The sequence below is a fragment of the Melitaea cinxia genome, chromosome 24, assembly GCF_905220565.1.
Source record: "Melitaea cinxia chromosome 24, ilMelCinx1.1, whole genome shotgun sequence".
Classification (NCBI taxonomy): Eukaryota; Metazoa; Arthropoda; class Insecta; order Lepidoptera; family Nymphalidae; genus Melitaea; species Melitaea cinxia.
In genome coordinates, this window is record NC_059417.1 from 8,939,281 (window position 1) to 8,963,416 (window position 24,136).

At 37.3% G+C, this 24,136-nt stretch overlaps 1 protein-coding gene across 1 annotated transcript in view; it reads right to left on the bottom strand.

Moving 5' to 3' along the window:
* Positions 1-24,136, bottom strand: part of LOC123665380 (putative vitellogenin receptor) — a 55,468-nt gene that overhangs the window by 26,745 nt on the left and 4,587 nt on the right. Inside the window, exons 2-19 of the mRNA XM_045599692.1 lie at positions 23,198-23,358; positions 21,931-22,048; positions 21,107-21,274; positions 19,783-20,037; positions 19,172-19,269; positions 17,682-17,789; positions 17,087-17,271; positions 16,004-16,196; positions 15,276-15,432; positions 12,462-12,611; positions 9,332-9,481; positions 7,975-8,100; positions 6,402-6,546; positions 5,357-5,466; positions 4,269-4,361; positions 2,991-3,143; positions 1,707-1,852; positions 531-705 (exon numbers count right to left, since the gene is read on the bottom strand). Coding sequence (XP_045455648.1) covers positions 531-705; positions 1,707-1,852; positions 2,991-3,143; positions 4,269-4,361; positions 5,357-5,466; positions 6,402-6,546; positions 7,975-8,100; positions 9,332-9,481; positions 12,462-12,611; positions 15,276-15,432; positions 16,004-16,196; positions 17,087-17,271; positions 17,682-17,789; positions 19,172-19,269; positions 19,783-20,037; positions 21,107-21,274; positions 21,931-22,048; positions 23,198-23,358 — 2,691 coding nt within the window. The remainder of the gene's footprint in view (positions 1-530; positions 706-1,706; positions 1,853-2,990; positions 3,144-4,268; positions 4,362-5,356; positions 5,467-6,401; positions 6,547-7,974; positions 8,101-9,331; positions 9,482-12,461; positions 12,612-15,275; positions 15,433-16,003; positions 16,197-17,086; positions 17,272-17,681; positions 17,790-19,171; positions 19,270-19,782; positions 20,038-21,106; positions 21,275-21,930; positions 22,049-23,197; positions 23,359-24,136) is intronic.

A 24,136-nucleotide genomic window follows, 5' to 3' on the forward strand; every position in this document is an offset into this window, starting at 1 on the left:
GATGTGGACGTTTTTGATTGTATTCATCGTCATCATCATTCCAGCCTACTGCAGTCCACTGCTGGACATAGGCCTCCACAAGTTCGCGCAAAAAATGCGTAAATTCATGTGTGTTGCCCATAGTCACCACACTAGGCAGGCGGGTTGGTGACCGCAGGACTGGCTTTGTTGCACCGAAGACGCTACTGCCCGTCTTCGGCCTGTGTATTTCAAAGCCAGCAGTTGGATGGTTATCCCGCCATCGGTCGGCTTTTTAAGTTCCAAAGTGGTAGCGGAACTGAGTTATCCCTTAGTCGCCTCTTACGACACCCACGGGAAGAGAGGGGGTGGCTATATTCTTTGGTGCCTTAGCCACACAGTACTTTGATTGTATTGAGTGTTTCCAAAACCTCGACACCAAGTTCACATCTAACTTAGTTCAACAAGTGTAAAGCGTTTATTTCAATTACTCTTTACACATATTATAATAAAAAATAGTCCTGAACCAAACCACAAATTACCCGGCTGAAACAACAAGGAAGATCTCTTACCAGGACAACCCTCCTCATCTTCCCCATGCTTGCAATCGTTGACTCCATCGCACTTCTTACTCTGATTGAAGCATTGATTACTTCTGTGGCAGTACAGCTCGCCTTCGTTACAGCGGAGGATCTCGAAGCACTTTCCATCCACCAATTTGAAGCCGGCTGCGCAGGCGCAAGTAACCTGTTCAAAGAAAACATGACGTATTAATTTGAAAGACAAAACTTAGAAAATATCTTGTCCATTTGTCACATTTATTACGATTACGTGTTACGACAGAGGAGAGACGATAAGAAACTTCCATTAAAGGCGACAGATATCATCTTCAAATCGATTGTGTCTTCAAATGTATCTTCAAATGTTCCATTGAGGAACAGCTGGCTGTTTAAATTCAACCTTTTTCAACAGTTTCACGAAACACAGATTGCTAAAAAATAATAAGAACTACAAATTGGTAAATTCATCAATTACATTTATTGTATCAAATTATTTTCGTCTGGCTTTAAACGTCGATACTGACTGTCTTATCCACGTTTTTTTCTACAACATTTATAGTTAAATTCAGAAGCGCAAATTTACGGTTTGCAATGGACGGTTTATAAACTTGTATGCTTGAAATATTGCATAATGTGATTCGACTTTACGAAAGGCTACAAAATTTAAATTGTCATAATTTGGGTTGTATTTCATTGGAATTCAAAATCAATGTACACGCAGGCACAGGACACAAGAAATTGCTCATTAGCCATAAGTTCGATAATTTTACTTCCTGTTTATAATGTACGAGTACTTGTGGTGTAATAAAGTATACAACTGTTCTAGTGCAGTGGTGCGTGTGGCACGCGGCTAAACACAATTGTCCACCACACACAACCTCAACCATCGCGAAGCAGCGTGGTGGATTAAGCTGCTATCCTTCTCCTAGGAGAAAGAGCCCCTTGTCTAGCTCTGAGGTGTTCCTCTGAAGAGTTCGCGCCTAAACACCACTGGTTTGGGGGTCCGATTAGGAAATACATCCCCCAACCCACCTTGAAGCAGCGTGGTGGATTAAGCTGCTATCCTTCTCCTGGGAGAAAGAGCCCCTTGCCCAGCTGTGAGGTGTTAAAGGCTGAATTGTAAAAAAATACGAATCGAATAAAGAACCCTCTTTTTTGAAGTCGGTTAATAAGGAACAGTGGACGTACGTTGCCAGTCCGCGGGTCGCCGCTTCCATTGATCAACTGACGTGTCTGTAGGCACACGTGCTCGCAAACCGCGCAAGCGGCCAAGATCGGACCCGCCGCGCCCTTCGTCGCCACGAGATGTAGGTTCGCGTCGTTGGGGAATGTTGCTGGAATTGTAAAACAAATTGATAATTTATTCAATTGTGTTTCGAAAGCACTTTTAAAATTAATTTTAGTTATATCAAAATCAAAATACTTAACTGGGGTAGGGCACAGCAGGAATTTCCTGCTCAAAATATGGAGCAGCCCGACTGGGGTAGTACCTCGACCTTATAGAAGATCACAGCTAAATAATACTGTTTTCAAGCAGTATTGTGGTCCTGTTGGTGAGTAAGGTGACCAGAGCTCCTGGGGGGGATTGGGGATTGGGTCGGGAACGCGCTTGCGATGCTTCTGGTGTTGCAGGCGTCTATAAGCTACGGTAATCGCTTACCATCAGGTGAGTCGTACGCTTGTTTAAATAATCAAATAGGCTTCTGGAAAAGCACCTTCGAATCGCCATTTACATATTAAATTATTAATTGTTATGGTTAAAAGTCCAACCACCAAGGATTCAGTATGTAGATTCTGCAGACAAGAACCAGCAAGAAACCAAGCAGCTATTTAAAAAAAAAAGCTCTATATTCATATAAAATTAGTAATATCTTGTATGAAATACAGCGTCTATATATTTACTAGCTGACACCGCAAACGTTGTTTTGCCATATATCTTAACCCCCTTAATTCCCTTAACCCCCCTTTAACTTAGAGATATGAAAAATAGATGTTGGCCGATTCTCAGACCTACCTATAAGCACACAAAATTTCATTAAAAACTGTCCAGCCGTTTTCATAAAAATCTGTCCAGCCGTTTCGGAGAAGTATTTTAACTAACACTGTGACACGAGAATTTTATATATAATATTAACCTGAAGATCCTAGGAGCTAAAACGAACTGTTACTTTATTTTCAGGACACTTTAGCCTTTAAATGTTCGTTATAAATATTTTGTTTTCATTCCCAATTTATCTTATGCATATAAAATGGATCAACGAAATGTGTACGCATAACTTTCGAACGACTGCACCGTATTGCAATTTACTTTTTTTCTTTTGTGCGTTACTGAAGATTTGTGAAAGAGATTTGAAAAAAAAATCGATATACTCACTAAAAAATTTTGCCGGTTCGAAGTTTTCCAGGCAAGCTAGTTTAACATAAAAATAATCATAAATTTACCAAACAATTATCTTTCAAGTGATTACTAACTTAGTTCAATCCTCCGTATATTACGTGAGGCCTCGTGGACACCAGCCCAGTATAGTTTTGGGGAATGTCTGTCAGTCCAGAACAGCTCTAAATCCGTTATCGCCATACTGCCTATTGTCGTCAACACATCTCTGAAAAGCTCTCTTCCAGCACCTGCAAAAAAATCAGACCTCACCAGATCTACCTACCTTCAAACGATCAATTCTTGTATATTATATATATGAAATTTATTTATTCATGAAATTTAGTATCCAGGGGATTTTGGGGGCGAAAAATCGATCTAGCTAGGATTCATTAGAAAATGTCGTTTTATCCCTGTTTTTAGGCAATGAAAAAATTGCTACAATATTAATAGAATGCGAAGGTAAATATTGAAATTGTCCATTAAATTATAATAGCTCAGGTGGGAAATCGGCCAGTCGGGACCGAATGAGAAGACCCTCTCTCAAATCCTTATGTTTCCAAATCGATTATTTTATTTCCCTTTTTTTCTCTACTTGCGCTCGTGATATTTTATTTAATAAATAGTTCATTTTTTTATGATGTCGGTAAGATCGAAAAATATTATTCATATTTTATCAATATGTAATTCGTATTTAAATATGATTTCCAAAAAACACGTTTTACTAAAAAAAAAAAATAAAGAGCTAAGCTTGGTCACCTATTAACGGATCATAGCTTGGTCACCCAAGTATATTGAAGTGACTAAAATGTTGACGCTACTATCTTTGAAAGCGTCATATGATAGAGAGGGATAGGATAGGATAGCAGGGCGAAAATTCTAATCTCTCCAATAAAACGGGCTTCTGTTTAAAATGCCGAATTTTGGTAAACAGACGCTGAACTTAACTATAGAACACAGAAACTGAACAGAACTGTGCCAATTTCTCTCGCCAATGTTACAAAATTACTGTCAATAAAAATTTATCAGTCATTAGTGATTTATCTAAAAAAACAAAGAAATTCTATAGAATCACGTAACGTCCGTGATTCTGCAAATTTCTTACGAACGACGTAGTCCATTTGAACTGGCGGATAGATGTATTATTTCGGAGTAATTCCTACTTGGCAATTCAAAAAGTATTATTTTAAATGTTAACGTTTTTAGTTCAATAAAAATTCTGATTTATATTACTTTAAAAAAAATATCCGAACGACTGAGATAGACGTACAAGTAATTTTAGTTAATAGGAAAAAAAACAATAGGTTTAAAGTTCGCTTTGTATACCAATTTTAAAAACAGCTATTTCTTGGTTTATAATTTTTTTAAATACTTACCAAGAGGGTGCATCGTTTCAATAGTACCGTTTCCTTCGTCAGACACATAAACGATATTCCTTTCCTGAGAATAGCGGATACGTATTTTCGGACCTGGATGTTAAAATATAATAAAGTGAAAAATGACCGGAGAAATAATAGGAGATAAGTCAGACTCGCTCTTTTGTTTTAGAATTCTAATAATACACATGAACTTATACTAGAACTTAACAGGCCAGCGTTTAAGAGAAATGACAATACAAGCAAATATAAATAAAAAATAAGCTATTAACGAACTGAATTGACCAAATCGAAACAACCTGCTACAGTGGCATAGCGTGGGTTGATGCCGCTCCGGGCCGAAAAAGAACTAAGGCTAGAGAAGGAACATCATCATTACATCATCACTACAGCCTATACAGTCCACTGCTGGACATAGGCCTCCACGAGTTTACGCCAAAAATAACGTAAACTCATGTGTTTTGCCCATAGTCACCACGCTGGACAGGCGGGTTGGTGACCGCAGTAAGGCTTTGTCGCCAGAAAAGGAACGTTCGATGAAAAATAAATACACGTGATATCTCTGATATCACTGAGGTAGGGTACAGCACGAATTTGTTGCTCAAAATATGGAGCAGCCCGACTGGGGTAGTACCTCGACCTTACAGAAGATCACAGCTAAATAATGCTGTTTTCAAGCAGTATTGTGTTCCTGTTGGTGAGTAAGGTGACCAGAGCTCCTGGGGCGATGGGGATTGGGTCGGCAACGCGCTTGCGATGCGTCTGATGTTGCAGGCGTCTATAAGCTACGGTAATCGCTTACCATCAGGTGAGCCGTACGCTTGTTTGCCGACCTAGTGACATAAAAAAAATCTCATCAGAGCCCCCTCTGTAAATTTTACCTAACATTATAACGATTTGGATGTTTTTTTTTTGTCAACTGACATATTCGTGGTGATTTTGCCGCCCCTATTTCGTGTCTCCCTGCTACCCTTTACGCTATGCCACTGCCCTGAATCCCGATGTTGTAAACTTGAAGTAATAGTAAATTCTGAAGTCTCCAGAATTTACAATTACCTCAAGTTTACAAAACCAGTAAACAAACTTACCAATAAGATTTTCGACAGCGGGTGCCTTGACACTACCGTCCATTCCTATGGCATCAATCCTAATAATATGAGATTCACCCGTAAAATCCATAGTTGCAACCAGCATCTTCCTGATAAGTCAAAGGGTAAAAGTTCTTATCCCGCTTTTATAACAACGTAGATATGCTAATACGTAGATATAGTAATAAATAGATACGGTATAGTTCTGTTCCACTGTTAGGCAAAGTTTGCCCCAAAATGCACATGTTTCTTCACAATTATTTGTTTACCATCATCAAAATTCATCTTAAACTCCCATAAGATGAAATTTGATAATCCGCATAGCCACAGTGGAGCAGTGTTGTGGATTAAGCTCTGATCCTTCTCCTACGTGGAGAAAGAGGCCTATGCCAAGCAGCGATATGTTACAGGGTGAATCATTATCGTAATAAGATGAATTTTAGCAAAAGTTTTTGAATATTTAGCAGTGATTCACTAAAGAATTATCATATTTTTTACACCAAGTAGTCGTTTCTTTCCTCTAATTTCAACCTTCATCCTTTCATCCACCGCAAATGTTTTTTTTTTTCATGTCCATCAGCATTCTAAAGCATGAATCCATAGTATGAAAACGACATGCTAGCGGAAATAACAAAAAATAAATAAAAAAGTATCAAGGTCGTTCAGTTACTGTAATTTTCTAACTTTTTAAACGCGAATACCTACTTCGGACTTAATTCTATGCAATAAAAATGGGATCCCGGGCATCACTCTTCATTAGTCTCTTCTAAATTCAAAAAGTACATTATAACAATTATTATTATTATGTGCGTTTCTGTGGTAAGATAGAGAGTTCCTGGGGAAGGTCAAGGATAAGGTCAGCAACGCGTTTGCAATGCCTCTGGTGCTGGCATCCATAGGCCACGATGTCCGCTCACCATCAAGTGGACGGTACAATTGTTTGTCAAACTTTGAGGCTGACCATTTAATATCAGATGGTACCATCCGCTCGGATGCCAGCCGTGTACTTAAAAACCTTTACAAATCATCAATGAAAAGTCCTTACCCATAATCAGGCAGCAAGCAGAAGCTGATGGCAAACTCGTAATGACCGAAGTTGTAAATTATCGCAGTACGTTTAGTCTTCATAGACATCGCTTGTACGACATGACGGCCTGAGTCTAATATGTAAAGGGTATCGGTTGCGCTATCTGTGAAAATTTGTTTAATTATGTAAGTTTTTATACTTTCACTGACAATATGAACACTTTTGATTCTATGACACTTGGCGATTGTCATTTTGAAACTCCCGGTATTTCGGGTCCTTTCAGGTGCCATGGTTGCCACTCTGACGGGAGAGTCTACGATCATTGTAAGTCCCGTAATCTCAAGTGTTGAAGTGGAGTAGTGGCTAGTCATGCGGCTCCACTACAGATTGACGGATCATCATCATTACAGCCTATACAGTCCACTGCTGGACATAGGCCTCCACAAGTTTACGCCAAAAATAACGTGAACTTATGTGTTTTGCCCATAGTCACCACGCTGGGCAGGCGGGTTGGTGACCGCAGGGCTGGCTTTGTCGCACCCAAGACGCTGCGGCCCGTCTTCGGCCTGTGTATTTCAAAGCCAGCAGTTGGATGGTTATCCCGCCACCGGTCGGCTTTTTAAGTTCCAAGGTGGTAGCGGAACCGTGTTATCCCTCAGTCGCCTCTTACGACACCCACGGGAAGAGAGGGGGTGGCCATATTCTTTAGTACCGTAGCCACACAGTATACAGTGTATTGACAGATAATTTCCTTAAATGATGAGTAATAATCGCTATCAGATGTCTATGAAAAAACTGGAGCCAACAGGTTTTTTTTTCTATATTACGCAATTTTAACGCTGATTTTAGAAATTAATCTTATGTTTTGATACGATTTCAATTTTGGTTGCAAAATAAAAAGTACCTACTTCGAAATTGATTAGAATTCTATGAATCCACATATATCCATGCTACATCCGTTTCCTAGCTTTGAGATGATAAAATATTACTGTGCTAGATAGACAAAAAGATATGTAACGTAATAATAAATCGATGTTTCCAATTATGATTGTATCTGTCGATACTTTGGAATCACTCGGCTTAAACACAAACTCTGGACTAAGATATTTGTATGGCCTTTGGAATTCTTCATCAAGAGATCAAGATTCAAGTTAATCAATTAATACTCCTCTCAAATATGTTGTGTTGCTGTTGTGAGTAAAATGGCCAGAGTTTCTAGGGAGGGTTCTGGTGTTAACGGTAAGGCGTCTGCAATGCTCCTGGTGTTGCAGTTGCCTGTGGGCTATGACTTCCATTACCATCAGGTGGGTCGTACACTTGTTTGCCACTCTATTGAGAAAAAACCATGACCGCTAACGAACCAACTACTACTTGTTGGATCGTTGACAGAATATCGATAAACGTTACAAGTAAGATAATTACTATGCGTTTTCTTGTTTTTTTTTTTTAATTATATATTTAATTTTTCGTGTCTTTTATTTTGTTTTCGAAAATGTTGATTTTTTACATTTATATTTTTGTTATTTGTTTTCTTACTTAGTGTGATATCCCAAATAATTGTTTCTTTCTTTTTTCGTTCTTCCTTACTTACCATAATCCATATCGACAACGTTCTCCAGCCAGTCGTGCACCAGAACGCGTGTGATGCCGAGTGAGAAGTCGCTCATGTTGATAGCGTTGATGGACTTGCGCTGGCTGTCGTATAAGTAGAGGGTATCTGCAACATTATTTTTTTTGTGATTCGTCATAAAGATGTGTGGATATAGTAACTGTATTTTATACAAAATTTTACAAATTTTATGACAAAACATAATTTTTTCAAAAAAAATAACCGCGGAGATTTTTAAATAAAATTAATCAATTAAAACTAATATATTTCGCTTCAGCCTGTAATATCCCACTACTGAGCGTAGGCCTTGTTCTCCATGTAGGAGAAGGATCAGAGCTTAATCCACCACGCTGTTCCAATGCGGGTTGGCGGATATATTCCTTACTATGAGTAACGATCGCAGGATCGATCAGGTGTACACGATAACAACCGGGACTGATGGCTTAATGTGCTCTCTGAGGCACGGTGGGGAGACCCACAAGGACTGCACAAACACCCAGACCACGGCAAACACTTGTATGGCCAATACAAATATTTGTCATGTCGGGGATCAAACCCGCAACCGCCAACGCAACAGGTACAATCCACAACACATCATGCATCACATCCGCTGTGACCGTTGCGCCAACGTGGCGTCTAATATGCCGGTATAAGCTGGATGCGGATTGCGGGAAGCCTCCCGGCTTGTCTTTGTCTGGCGCGAGCTTGGGGAGGCCTATGTCCAGCAGTGAACTGCCATAGGCTGAAGTGATAATGATGATGATGACTTTAAAAGCATCTTTGTATTTGTTTTTTTTTTTTGAATTTTTGCGTAGAAAGAAAAAATATCTTATAATGTTTAGCGACGTCAATATAAATAGCCTCTTCGTCTTGTGGTATGATTTTGGTTATTTGCAGAGTTCCAAACCGACAATTATTTACATTCATAATCTTCTGTGCTACACCTAAATACATTTTGATACGCGTCCGTTTTCCTTATTTTTCTGCTGTACTTTTCTGAATTCTCGAACATTGACGTTTACGCTACCGTTCTTAGGTAAAAGACAAAAACTTTTTTAATGTTTTACGTTACTTGACTTTTTGAATTTTTGAGGACGTAATTTTTTTTATGATTACAATTATAAAATATACCATTCAAAATTTAATATTTTTAATAAAAATAAATATAAAAGAATGCAGTAAAATAAGGGATAGGGAACACAAAGACAACAATAAAAAGTAAAAGACCATCTAGGCTACTGCCTCAGCGTTGTTTTTGGTAGCAAAAATTTGCTACTAAAAAGGCTATTTTTCTGGCAGAAACTGTAGCGATGACTAAAACTAGTTCACTGTCACTAACCTCTATGGTTATCATAAGCCATGGCTTGCACCTTGCCGATGTCTAGATGAGTGGCATGTGTCTCGGGGTTTCCGATTGTGTCAAGTAGGATTCGCGTGAACTGTGAACCGGCTCCCACCACTAAGTATTTCGGCGGATGAGCTGGGTCATCTGAAAAAAAAACGAAAAACACGTGTCCGTCAATGGCGAATTTGTCTAGCTAGTCTTATGTAATGTGAGCACAGGTGAATCGAGAAACCCGATACTGTTTTAAAATTTTTATTACTGTATAATTTTTAACATCATCAATGTAGTCGACGTCACATTCTGTAATACATAACTTAAACTGGAGTAATTAAGGACTATACATCAAAGGAAAATACTTAAATCAACAGATTCGCAGATGACCTGGTTTTGCTATCTTTCAACTTCAACACACGATTGAAGCAAATACACAAAACTAGCAGATAAGTTGGCCTCGAAATGAACCTTACTAAAACGAAAATTGATTTAAATTTAATAATAACTACATTTCTTTTATGTCACTAGGTCGGCAAAAAAGCGTACGGCTCACCTGAAAAGATGGTAAGAAATTACCGTAGCTTATAGACGCCTGCAACACCAGAAGCATCGCGAGCGCGTTGCCGACCCAATCCCCAATCCCCCAGGAGCTCTGGTCACCTTACTCACCAACAGGAACACAATACTGCTTGAAAACAGTATTATTTAGCTGTGATCTTCTGTAAGGTTGAGGTACTACCCCAGTCGGGCTGCTCCATATTTTGAGCAGGAAATTCCTGCTGTGCCCTACCTCAGTTAAAACTATATTACATAAAAACAAACAAAATTAAAGTGTGAAACATTAGGACTTAGACTTGGCATATCAGGGGTATGCTACGAGCTTTAAAAATAAAATGTATAAGATCAATATGTGGCGCCGGATATTTAGACAGTTGCAAGCCGTTGTTTAAATCGTTAAAAATACTACCATTAATCTTTGCTGTACATCTTTGAAGTTTGTGTATTTGTAAAAAATCATTTGTAAAAAATCATCTCTTCAAAACTAATTCAGATATGATAATAAAATGTATACTGTATAGCAATCAAGATTTATATCACGTTGCCTTATCTTAAAAGATCTTACAGATGCAATGCTTAAGAGAAGATTGTTTGATTTGCTATTGGAGAAAATGTATTACGATGTTAAGGACAGTTTATTGTACAGAATTTAGAATACTAAATTAATGACCTTAAAGATATTATTATTGTAATATTAATTAAACAGTTTTAGTAAGAAATTATATCATATACTAATAATGTAAAACTAATCATCACTACATAGTATAAAACAAAGTCACTTCCCACTGTCTGTATGCTTAGATCTTTTAAACTGCGCAACGGATTTAGATGCGGCTTTCTTTGGTAAATAGAGTGATTCCAGAGGAAGATTTATATGCATAATACTTGCATAATAGAGTAAAGGAACACTGATAGTTTTAAAGGTTTCTATGCGATGTCGTAAATAAGCACATTTTTTGCGCTTACATTGCAAATATGTATTATATATTTTACTAGCGGACCCAGCAGACGTTGTCCTTCCCGGAAAACAGCTACCAAATTTGATAGCTTACATACCGATAGCAGCGCCACCTAACGGGTCCAATTGAGATAAAAAGTAACATATCTTTCAAGTTAGACAAAATTACAGATGCTTGCAAAATTTGATAAAAATTGATTCAGTAGTTTCAGAGCTACATACTGATAGCAGTGCCACCTACCGAGTCCAGTTGAGATAAAAACTACCATATCTTCCAAGTCAGACAAAATTTACAGATGCTTACAAAATTTGACAAAAATTGGTTCAGTAGTTTCGTGAAACATACTGTTAGGAGCGCCACCTACCAGGTCCGATTGAGATAAAAACTACCCTATCTCCCAAGTTGGACAAAATTATAGATGCGTATAAAATTTGATAAAAATTGGTTGTTGGAAGATAAAAACTACCCTATCTCCCGAGTTGGACTAAATTACAAATGCTTAAAAAAATTGATAAAAATTGGTTCAGTAGTTTCGGAGTTACATACATTTAAAATTTTCATTGTTAACGCCCACCTCCGTAATCCTTATTGGGCATGAGTTATCCTAAAATGCGCTCATTGATCTTTTCTACATCACATATAGGAGATTCGTACCAAATTTGGAGTCGATAGTTTAAAAACGGGAATTTTCCATTGTTAACACCCCCGCAACAATATAATAGGTAATGTGAAATAGCTAGTTAATACTATTTTTACTGTATGTAAATTAAATTAAAATGCAGTCTACGAATAAGATCAATTTAATCATTAATAACTTAAGTAAAATGCGCCCTAATATAATATTTAACATGAACTTTATTGAATAGCAATAAAATTCAAATTAACTACATTTTAGTTAGAAAACGTTTGTATGGGAAAAAGAAAAGAGCTGTTGTGGACAAGGTCTAAATATTTACTTAATTTTTCTTCTTCCACCTTTATGAGATAATCGTCATGTGGAACTGTTATGTCAACAATAATTGCTCGGCGCACTGATCGGTGTACTGGCACTATATCAGGTTTATTGGCTGCAATAATCCTGTCAGTGACAATAGATCGATCCTAGTAGAGCAATGCAGGACTATTTTTAAGAAATGACGTTGGATTATACCGGCCATATATAGGTCGTATCGAATAGCAAGTTGTTGGTGGATAATCATGGCTACATGGTTATGTCTGTGCAAGTACTAGTTATGCCTAGTTCGCATTATACTACTATTTTAGGCTAGTAGCGAGTAATTTAATAGTTAAACGTGTCTGAACACCAAAAATTTAGTCGAGTAGTTTAGTAAGGAATTTAGACGAGCTAATCCATTTTATTCTATTTTTATCGCGCGAATAGTACCTCCCACCACACGTCCGTGCTCACTGGCGCACCGGCTAAACAACCGAACCTGTCGAATTAGTCGAGTTCATTAGTTACTGCAAAAATTTTGAGAGTGTATTTTCATTAAAATAGAATGTACAAAACTTTCTGACATTTTTGGATCTTAGACCAAAGCATGAAATTGCTTACCTTAGAAACAGTGACCGTGTGTGTATGTTAAATTTAAAAAATACAAATAAAATCTTACTTTGGCATTTAACACCATAGGGCTTCACTATTTTGTTAGGGCACGCACAGCTGACTGACAAGTTGGAGACTGGCAGGCAAATCTCACAGTTCAAATGGTCACACGTGTTCCTATTCCATTTCGTCAGAATGGGGTGGTAGATGTGCAAGTCTGCAAAGGTTAATTACCTTGATTAGTAGAATTAACCCGACATTGTCTAAGCACAGTGGTTTGCGAGTTCGATTCCCACCCGGAATGGACATTTGTATTAGTATAAATCAAAATCAAAAACAAATTTAATCAAAAGGCTTCAAAACCATTTTCGAATCGTCATTTTACAATCATCACTTTGGCGTCATTTTGGCTAAGAGCGCCGGCACGATGAGTCGGAGGTGCTGGTTTGGTCTGCTGGAACGGTCGGTATTTTTGATATTATATTAAAAATGTCATTTTATAAATTAAAATTGTAGGTCTCCCCAACGTGCGTCGGAGAGCGCATTAAGCTGTCCAGTCCCAGTTGTTATCATTTATACCTGATATTTGATCTTTACTCATAGTAGCGAACATATCCGTTAACCCGCAGGAGAGCAGCGTGGTGAATTAAACTCCAACACTTTGCCTACATTGAGAAGGAAGCCTATGCCTAGTAGTGGTATGTTACAGGCTGAATCGTATCGTATCGTAATCGTAACCCAACATTGTTCACCATCAAATCTCGATATTCTTGTCATATCCGTTATGATGGTATAAATTAGAGGTGCCATGATTATTCGGCAACTATTCGGTATTCGGCTATTCGGCCTCTTTTTTTTCGCTATTCGGTATTCGGCCAAATATAGTTAATCATTTGGCCGATTACTGAATAGCAATTTATTTATTATTGTTTTTTTTACTAACTGCTTTTCCGCGACTTTATCCGCGTAAATTATAGCCCATGTCCTTCCCAATGCTCGAGAGTATCTGTGTGCCAAATTTCATTTAAATCGGTATAGCAGTTTTGGCATGAAATCGTGATAAACTAATTTACTTTCGTATTTATGACAAAAAATAGTTCTTCTAATGATTAGTTTTTGTTTCATTAGTGTAGTTGGAAGTTTTGAAAAAGAAAAGTTTTATAAAATACCCCCTCTACCGTCTATTTGATCAGTTATCTCCAGAACGCAATGAAATGAGAGGCTGAAATTGTATCAACGGTAAATTTTTATCTAGCCAATGTTACCACACAAGTTATTTTCAAATTATCTTTTTGAGGCCGCTGACCATATCTTATCCTGCTAGACTCTTTTGTGGCGACAACTATCTCGTGACATACAAACTAGAGAAAACTGACGTATCCTACATCGCGATATAAAGTTATCAGAACGATTGAATTGTATATACCAGAACCCGATAACAACCGTCGGGGCGGTAGCCCTCCAGACACAAGATCCGTCTGGCTGGAGGATCCTCCCTGTTGAATGGTGAATGATGCCTTTACACCGATGTTCTTCACGCACCCCCAAAATTTCATAAAAGTTCCAAATAGGCGATTTCTTATAAATGGATTCATTTAACTTTACTCGAATCAACGGTGATATTTCTTATGGTAATCAATCACATTAAATGTTATTATATTTTAGTATACAGTACGTACGACGCATCAACGACCAACAAATAAAGTGGTTGTAGCATTTCATGCAACATGTTTCTAATTTTGTACTAAAACACAGTTTATATATTATTTTCAAAAGAGTAACTGCGGAGTTTCTTGCCGATTCTTCTCTGCAGAATCTACATTCCGAATCGGTGGTAGCTTCACTTTTACAAAAATAATAATTTATTTTTAAAGTTTTAATTTGTAAAATGACGATTCGAAAGTGCTCTTGGAGCCTATTTGAATAAAGCTATTTTTGATTTTGATTTTGTAACACGACTGTGAAGTACGAATTACTTCAGCGATACAAGCTTAAACTCGTACGGTGACGAGTATTCGGCTGCCGAATGTTTAGCGCTTCGGCCAAGAACCTCGCCGAACGTTCGGTATTCGGTATTCGGCCAAATTACTATTCGTGACATCTGTAGTATCATCATACATCATAATATATGAACGTAAATTAGTCTCATCCTAAAACTAAAATAATTATTCAAACTACCCATTAAAATTAAGTTTTAGTCAGATCTTATTTGAACCTCAATCTATACGTATACAGTCTAAGTTCGAGCCAGCTCATGACGAACATTTGTATATGTCGCACTTATAATATCTTTGTTTGTCTTAGCGTTTTTTCTGTGTTGTGTGTATTTCCGGATCCCCGGCTTTTCTTTTTTTTATACCACTAGGTCGGCAAACAAGCGTACGGCTCACCTGATGGTAAGCGATTACCGTAGCTTATAGACGCCTGCAGCACATAGAAGCATCGCAAGCGCGTTGCCGACCCAATCCCCAATCCCCCCCTAACAGGAACACAATACTGCTTGAAAACAGTATTATTTTGCTGTATTCTTCTGTAAGGTCGAGGTACTACCCCAGTCGGGCAGCTCCATATTTTGAGCAGGAAATTCCTGCTGTGCCCTACCTCAGTTAAGGCTTAGGAGAAGGTCTTTTTGAAGTAAAACTTCTTTAGGTGCATGAGGGTAAAATTTTTACGGATAAAACGGCAGCGTTTTGATGGAACGACAACGTTTTTGTCGTTGACGCTGGAATGGAAATCTAAAGCTTTAGATTTGTATAAATGTAAACGAGACTTAAAAATTAGTTTGCCAAAGAAGTTTCACTTCTGATATGTGTACTTTGTACGCACGCACTTTTTTAATTTATTTAGTAGTTTAATATTAATACTTTATTACTGTACTCACCGAAGACAGCCTGGTCTAACGCAATCAACACGTTGCGATGTGAGGAATGTATTTTGTCGGCCACCTGAAGGGTGTGCGACGTCCAGTCGACCCAGTACAGCGAGTTCTCAAATACCGCCAGCGAGTAGGGCCGGTGGAAGGGCTCCGCTAGGAATGACTACCGACACAATTAAATAGTGTATCTCTGTATCACAGTTATTTATAACATCATTTTTTTTTTGCCTGTCAATCCCTAATATCCTATATATAATACCCTCTAATCCTCTTCCAGTGGAATTTTTTAAGGTCTAGTCTAAAATCTGTCGACATAAGGTTATTTCAAAACTCAATTTAAAGTTTGATTTATATTACATAAGAAATATGTTTCATGATGATACGGTAAGATTTTAGGAAATCACCTCCAGAATGGTTTTTAATTTGTGGTAGGTCTTAAAATCAATGGCAATCCTTATAATTTTAAATAACGTTTTATAACAAAAGAAATATTTCAAAAATTACACAAACTACATACGGCTTATATGCTGAAAAAAAGAAGTTAGTATCTATTATTATATTTGAATTTGTATGTATATATGTATGTATACAAAAAACTGAAAAATTTGTATAATAGCACACTGGCTAGAAAAATAAATATAACTGATATTTCGAATTTCGATCTAAATATTAACGAAAAAACATGTGTTGGATTCGAGCTTTAGCGGGTTAGATAGATAATAATATTTACTTACATAAACCACTTTACTATCCAATTTAATAGCTTTAATGATTCTATCGACGAAGTAAAGTCTTCCGTTGGGAACATCGATGGCCAAGCCGGTGGGGTAGGTACTTAAATTGTCAACAAGGACATCCGAATACGTGCCGTCCATCATAGCTGTCATGATGATTGGTCTCTCCTGATAATCTGCCCAGTACATTCGTCTAGACACAAATATTGTTTTGTTTATTAAAAAAATCTTTTTTGTCTAGTAGTCGGAATTATCAAGGTGATTTCGCCGTTTTTAAAACGTATTTTACACATAAAATCAGAATCTCAGATATATTGTGATCAGATACATGAAATGTTTATTTGTATTAAGTAATGTAATAAAGACGAAAGACTTGTTGTTTTTTTTTACCACTGGACCAATTTCAAAAATTCTTTTACTTGGAGAATGCTACATTATCATTGAATGGCACAGGCTAGAGTTTAAACGGGGAAAATGGGCCAAATCGTATAACCCACGCAGACGAAACTGCTAGCAAAAAGCTAGTAGTAACAAACATTGTAATCTGTGACCCAGTATGTCTTCTTAGAGATCCAATAATCTCATTGCTATATTATAACTGGAAAATTTCATACCACTCTTTTCAGTTCCAAAAATTTCGGAATTAAATTTGACTAATCATGGGATTTTCGGAAAACACCCTATTCATGCACTATACTATTTCTTTATTACCTGCCCATAATAATATACCTGGAAGAGATCGCTGTATTAGCGATAAGGCCACCTGTTGCAACTGATGCAAATTGTATTTTTATATATCATCTGTTATGCTGTTAAAACCTTGTATTGGTGTGCGAAAGTGTATTATATAAATAAATAATCCTGGGATTGATCACAGGACCCTGGAATTTCATTTTACCGATCCCGAAGTCCCGGGATTAGAAAAATAGCTGGGACCAAATTTTTCAATTATGACACAAAATAAACAGAACACAACATGTGGAACAATTTATTCGTCAATTGCAGGATCAAACGTATTCCTTAATTTGAGTTTCAGTGCAAAAACTTCAAATTATATTAGATTAGATTGACCAAATGGCATACCCATTATTATGATCCAAGGTCACGAATTTCGGGTTTTCAGTTTTTGCAGGTAGTGTGGCACAACGGGCACCATCCATCCGACACACTGAAATGATCCCTCTCTGGGTATCGCTGATGAATATATTGTCTCCAAAATGGTCAAGAGCAATATCTCCAGGATCTTCCAAACCTAACGCCGCTATAACCTGATTTTAAAAATTGTACTTTGAAAATCGATCTGTTCTTTTTTCTTCTTAGAACAGATATTTCAGTTTTATATGACACTATTTCAAAACGAAATGTAATTAATACTACTGTTTAAATTTTTGGTTTTTATTATATAGATATCCACTGTTTTGTATGTAAAGTTATTGTAACTTTATATTGACTAAATTATTAGTAATTCTACCAAATAAAAATTTATCATAGCAAACGGTCAATAATTGAAACTTGAAACCTTTTTTAAAGTTTCTATAAATTAAATACCTTTTCACGTATGTACGATAGCTTATTGACACCAGAATTTTGATTCTGAAATATCTGATTAGATAACATATTAAATTAATTTTATTATTCATTCGTTCCAATTGTAGTTAAAAATATTTAAATTATGTACTTGTTTTGTTCCAGCAACGTTGTGCAGCTGAGCTCTCATGATCGCCTGGTGACCTTCAGCTAACTCCACCCAGTACAAGTATATACCATCGTAGGCTATACCATGAGCCTTTAAAAAAAATATAAACACGTCACATTCAATGGTCCCTTGGATTTTCTCCTGTGTCGGGGTCCAGAACCACACAATACACAAGCACAAATGCCCAGAAAATTATACGAGTGTTTGACGTGTACAAAGATCGAACTTGCGAACGCCAACACAATAGTCATAGGCCAGTGCTGTGACCGTTGAGCCAACGCGTTGTTGAACATCAACATTAAATCAAAACCATAATAAACCATAATAGCCTTGGTGATGATGACTGGTCTTAAATTTTTATTTATAACTAGCTGACTCGGCACACGATGTTTTGCCATATAAATTATTACCCCCCCCCCCCTTTATGACTTAGGGGGATGAAAAATAGATGTTGTTCGATTCTCAGACCTACCCGATTGCACACGAAATTTCATAAAAATCGGTCCAGCCGTTTCGGAGGACTTTAACTACAAACACCGCGACACGAGAATTTTATATACGAATATTAGATTAGCTGTGCCCGGGACTATTGTTGTATTCTACGCGTTAGGACAACGATTGTTTTTTAAGCTGGGAAATTATCCACCACCTCCAAATAGTGAATGAAGTTTCAAGGCTACATTTATATGGAGTGGGACTTTCAAGCAGTGACGCAGCCTATATAAAAAATTGTGACATGTATCATAAAAGCCTACTACGGGTAGGGTACGGCTCACTTAATGGTAAGCGATTACCATAGCCTATGCATGCAACACCAGAAGCATTGCAAACGCGTTACCGACCCTACCAGTAGCATAGCCATATAACATAGTCCCCCAGGAGCTCGGGTCACCTTACTCACCACAGGATCAAAGCACTGCTTGAAAACAGTATTATTTAGCTGTGATCTTCTGTAAAGTTGAGGTACTTCCCCAGTCGGGCTGCTTCAGATTATGATCAGAATATTTTCTGCTCTGCCTTACTTCCGTTAAAACAATTTAAAAGTTTGGTGTGATAAGCTCTTTTATAAAGGGTACGTTAGTTTCAGTGTTACAAACAGACCATTGTATAATTGCGCATAAATTTAAAGTATTTGAATTCTCAAGAGGTTATAAAATTTAGTAAATTTGCATAAGCTGTAAGCGTTTTGAGACTGGACCTTAATTTAAGTTTGCAAGAATTATGTTTTACTGTACGACTGGGGAAGTACCTCGGCCTTACAGAAGAACGCAGCTAAAAAATATTACTTTCTAGTAACATTTTGTTTCTGGGTTAAGCAAGGTAACCAGAGTTTCTGGTAATCGAGGATTGGGTCGACAACGAGCTTGCAATGCTCCTGGAATTGCTTGCGTCCATAGGCTACAGCATCCACTTAACCTATCTTTACCATCCTCTTAATATAAAAAAGGATTGCGTGGTAGTATAAAACTTACCTTCTTAATTCCTGTCACAACAACAACTTGCTCCTTAGACTTCACTTTTACGTAACGAATCTCATTCTTTGTACTATAGAATAATAACGCTTCTGGATCTAAGATTGGAAAAAGAAGATTTCTTAAGCTATAAATACCTAAAAAGTCTAAAATAAACAGCTTAGACGGCTATTTATTAAATTGGAAACAAATGGCTACCTACAATTAAATCACTCTTCAAAAATGGACATTTAATTTTGTTAATACATTTTCTCACTATTTGGTGAAAAAATACTATAAAATATGGACATTTGTACAATAATATCATTACAGCCTATACAGTCCACTGCTGGACATAGGCCTCCACAAGTTTACGCCAAAAACAACGTGAACTCATGTTTGTTGGCCATAGTCACCACGCTGGGCAGGCGGGTTGGTGACCGCAGTACTGGCTTTGTCACACCTAAGACGCTACACAACACAATTGTACAATAATGATTTAAAGTGAAACTAAGAATCATACATTCGTCATCAAGAATACCATTCTCAACTTTCCCATTTAATAATTACGCCATAAATAACCTAGAAATAGCTACCCAGGTACAAGGCAATAAAACACAAATGATTCTTACCCGGAGCAAAGCATAAGTAGCCCAATGGATTCCTAATGTATCCTTCCTCACAATAACACGTGTATGCGCCAAAATTATTCTCACACTTTTGAGAACAAACGGGTTTCGCCTCTGAGCAATAGTCAGCCTCCTGGCACTTTTTGCTGGTACTGTTATATTGTTGGTTGATTCCACACAAACAAGTCGGTTCTCCCGAACGTTGAGGCTTACAACGCGCTTCTTTTGGACACGAAGTATTTGTACACATAGTATTCCCTGAAAGGAATAAAATATAATTGTGCTTGTTCACAAAAAACAGAAAGACTCATCAATATCAGTATACTGAGTAAAAACATACGAGGTTAACACACAAAAAAATACAATAGAATTGAAAACCTCCCCCTTTTTTGTTGAAGTCGATGAAAACTGGCGGAAATGGGAAATAACTTGCGATATATAATTTTTCAAAACATGAATCTTATGCAAAATAAAATATATGATGTGAGTCCTATGTATCCTATACTTGGTCGAATCTGTCCTGTAAGTTCCAAAGTCCCCGTTCAATGCTGGAGGTGAGGTACTAAGATATCTAAGATATAAGTGATCGTTTTCATTAAATCCTCTTTCTAAAAATATCCGGAAAAAGAGAAAACAAGGTAAGAATAAAACACAACGACATGTGACGTGCACTTTTAATACGTATAAATCTTCCATTCCTACATTTTCGGTAACATAACGTCTACGAGTACGTGTGCTGTGTGGCTACGGCACTAAAGAATTTAGCCACCCCCTCTCTTCCCGTGGGTGTCGTAAAAGGCGACTAAGGGATAACAAGGTTCCACAACCACCTTGGAACTTAAGAAGCCGACCGATGGCGGGATAACCATCCAACTGCTGGCTTTGAAATACACAGGCCGAAGACGGGCAGCAGCGTCTTCGGTGCGACAAAGCCAGTACTGCGGTCACCAACCCGCCTGCCCAGCGTGGTGACTATGGGCAAAACACATGAGTTCACGTTATTTTTGGCGTAAACTTGTGGAGGCCTATATCCAGCAGTGGACTGTATAGGCTGTAATGATGAACGTCTACGAATTTAGTTAGTTGAAAAAAAAAGATAATTATTCTATTATCTTTAACCTATCTCTTAATCCTATTTTTGTAAGGCTAAATTAAAACTTAGAATGGTTAACTCAAGTTTGTTGTATCTAGTAGTAGTACGAGCTTAGTCCAACACGTGTCTATTTTTAACTTTAATATCTATCTAATCTGCATACACATATAATTACCGTATCATCAAGTTTATTCTTTTTATAGGAAACACCGGTTTCCGCAATCGTTTACTTACATATTTCGCAAAACTTTCCCTCATCGCTGCCATCTCTGCAGTCCTTCATACCATCGCACATGTACTTTGGTAACAAGCAATACGAATCGTCCAAACACTGATGCCGAGTGGTTCCATTTTCGCAAGCATCTTTATCTGTGTAATCGTAAAGTGTCGAACGCTCATGATCTGGAAGGAGATTATTTAATTACACAAATTTTTACTTTATATTTGTTTATTATAATAAAAATATATGACAAAGATATGTAGGTATTTAATTTATAAAAAACAGGCTTGGTAGTCAAACTTGCTCTTTGGACAAAGGGTTTTTTAAATAACTACTTATATTTAAACTTAATATATAAAATGAGAAACATGCTGCCGATTTGGAGACTGATATATTTCTAATTCTCACACACGATTATTACATTCATGTCTCTTCAAAACAAGTCCAAGAATTAATTAATTTTTTGTTTTAGGGAGTTAATTCTGTGAGCTGCCCGGTGGCAATGCTAGGTCAGCGGAACAGTCACGCACTAATCTAACTTAGAGTTTTGGAGTGCATGCATAACTAGGTTCAAACATGAATACCTTGAACATTCATTCATCATAACATAAAAATTATAATACGACAATTCTTAAACAAAAACAACATAATTATGTAGGTAGTATGAAACTTCGTCAAGCCGAGCAGTTCTGTGAATAGAATAGTGCGATAGATGATGATGAGCTCGTGGATTATTTTGACTATATTTTTCTAATTTTTGTCAATCTGGTAACCGAGGCAACGGCAGCAAATTTCCTGCTGGGAAAATTCTGACTGGGGTAGTACTCAGGCCACTCACGACATGTGGTTTTTACATCCTCATCAGTGCTGTCATCACAGTCGTAGCGGGCGTCGCACATCCATACCCTCGATATGCAGCGCTTGCCATTGTCGCAGAGAAAGCCCCTGCACGTTGACTGGAATACAAACCTCATATAATTCAAACGGAAGAAAATTTTTAGGCTTAGTCACTTATTATTTATTGTAATACTTAATCTATACTAATATTATAAAGCCAAAAGGTTTGTTTGTTTGTTTGCTAGAACGCGCTAATCTCAGGATCTGTTGATCCGATTTGAAAAATTCTTTCAGTTTTAAATAGCTCACTTATCGAAGATTTTGATCACCTGACAAAGAACCAACCGTAACTTGTACGAAATATTGACAAAGTCGTCAAAAAATATATCTTTGCATATATGTAATACCCCGTTTTACATTTGTACATAAAACTTGTTTACTACAAAGGGAAAGATCATATTTAATTTGATAGACCTTCTCTTTCATACACCACAATACCAAACAGGGTCAACTGTACCTGTAGTGCAGGGGTAGAGGTGCTAGGGAGAACTAAGAGATGCACACGCGGACGTAAAATATCGATACACAAACAACCAAACAATCAACAGATATCTATATGTTCATTGACGAAATGATAAAAATTGAAACTGCACGTTTTATCGAATTTCCTTTTTTTAAGAGGGAGCCCTACGTTCATTTGCCCCCGGGGCTACATGATCTAGAGCCGCCCCTGATACCAAATACCACTAGTTATAATCTTAACAGTTTATATTACCTACATTTATTGAGATAGGCTACAGCAAGATATTACCTGCTCGTAATCAGTAGCAGCCCACCTGGGGAATTTTACCTTACAAATGACCACAGCTAAATAATGCTGATCACAAGTAGTATTATGTTCCTGTGGTAATTAAGGTAGCCAGAGCTTCTGGAGAGGTCGTACGGCATATGCGTGACATTAGGTGGACAGTAGGCTTATTTGCCGACCTACTTGTATACTAAAAATACTACTAACTATAATAGCCAAAAGTCAATAACCTCATTTATAAAATAAAAACCATTATTACTATTTTTATATTTACTATGTCCTGTGGTAAGTAAGGTAACCAGACCTCCTGGGGAGGGTTGTGGATAGGGTCGGTAACGCACTTGCTATGTTTCTGGTCTTGCATGCTTCTATAAGTTACGGTAACCGCTTTCCATCAGGGGGGCCGTAAATTTGTTTGCCGATATATTCGTAAAATTTATAAAAAAAAACGGTGCCTCACGTTATCGTGTTCCACGAACGCTGTGCAGTTGACCTCGTCGCTACCATCGTTGCATTCAGTAACATTGTTGCACACCCAGGTGCTCGGCAGGCACTTGAGGCCATCCCCACACATGAACTGATGCGTCTCGTTGCAGAACATCGGATCAGGGTGCGTTTGTACTAATGACAAACATATTTTTTTTAAATAATTACACAGTATTATAAAACAACGTGGCTTCCCGCTGTCTGTAGGCTTAGGTCTTTAAAACCACCCAACGGATTTTGATGCTATATATATATATATAATCTGAATCTCGGAAACGACTCATGGTTAGAATACGAAGGTAAATTTCAGATTTGTCAATAAAGTTGTAATGGCTCAGGTGGGATATCGGCCGGTCGGGATCGACCGAGAAGACCACGGTTAAAATCCCCATGTCTCCAAATCGATTATTTTTTCCTTTTTTTTCTAATTGCACTTATGCTTTTTTATTTAAATAACCAGTTCATGTTTTTTATATTATTGTAACGGTAAACCCAGGCACTATGTATAATATACATGCATAATAATATAGTAGAGGAACACTTATAGTTTTTACAACCGTGCGAAGCCGGAAGGGGTCGCTAGTAAAGACTAAGAAGAAGAGACTTTATTGCTTAAACCTCATTACCTACACTATAAAATAGTGGTGGTAGCTTCACTTTTAAAAATAATATTCAATTTAAAACTTTAATTTGTAAAATGACGATTCAAAAGTGCTTTTGAAGCCTATTCGAATAAAGCTATTTTTAATTTTCAATTTTGTTTTTGAGTAAATTGTGATTTTTCTCAAACAAAAAAAAAAAAACAATTGACATCAACTGTTGAATGGTCGATTGCGATCAGGATACAATATGACTAACATTTTTTGCCTTATTGTAAAAATTCTCTAAATCAAAATACAAAAAAATAAAAATT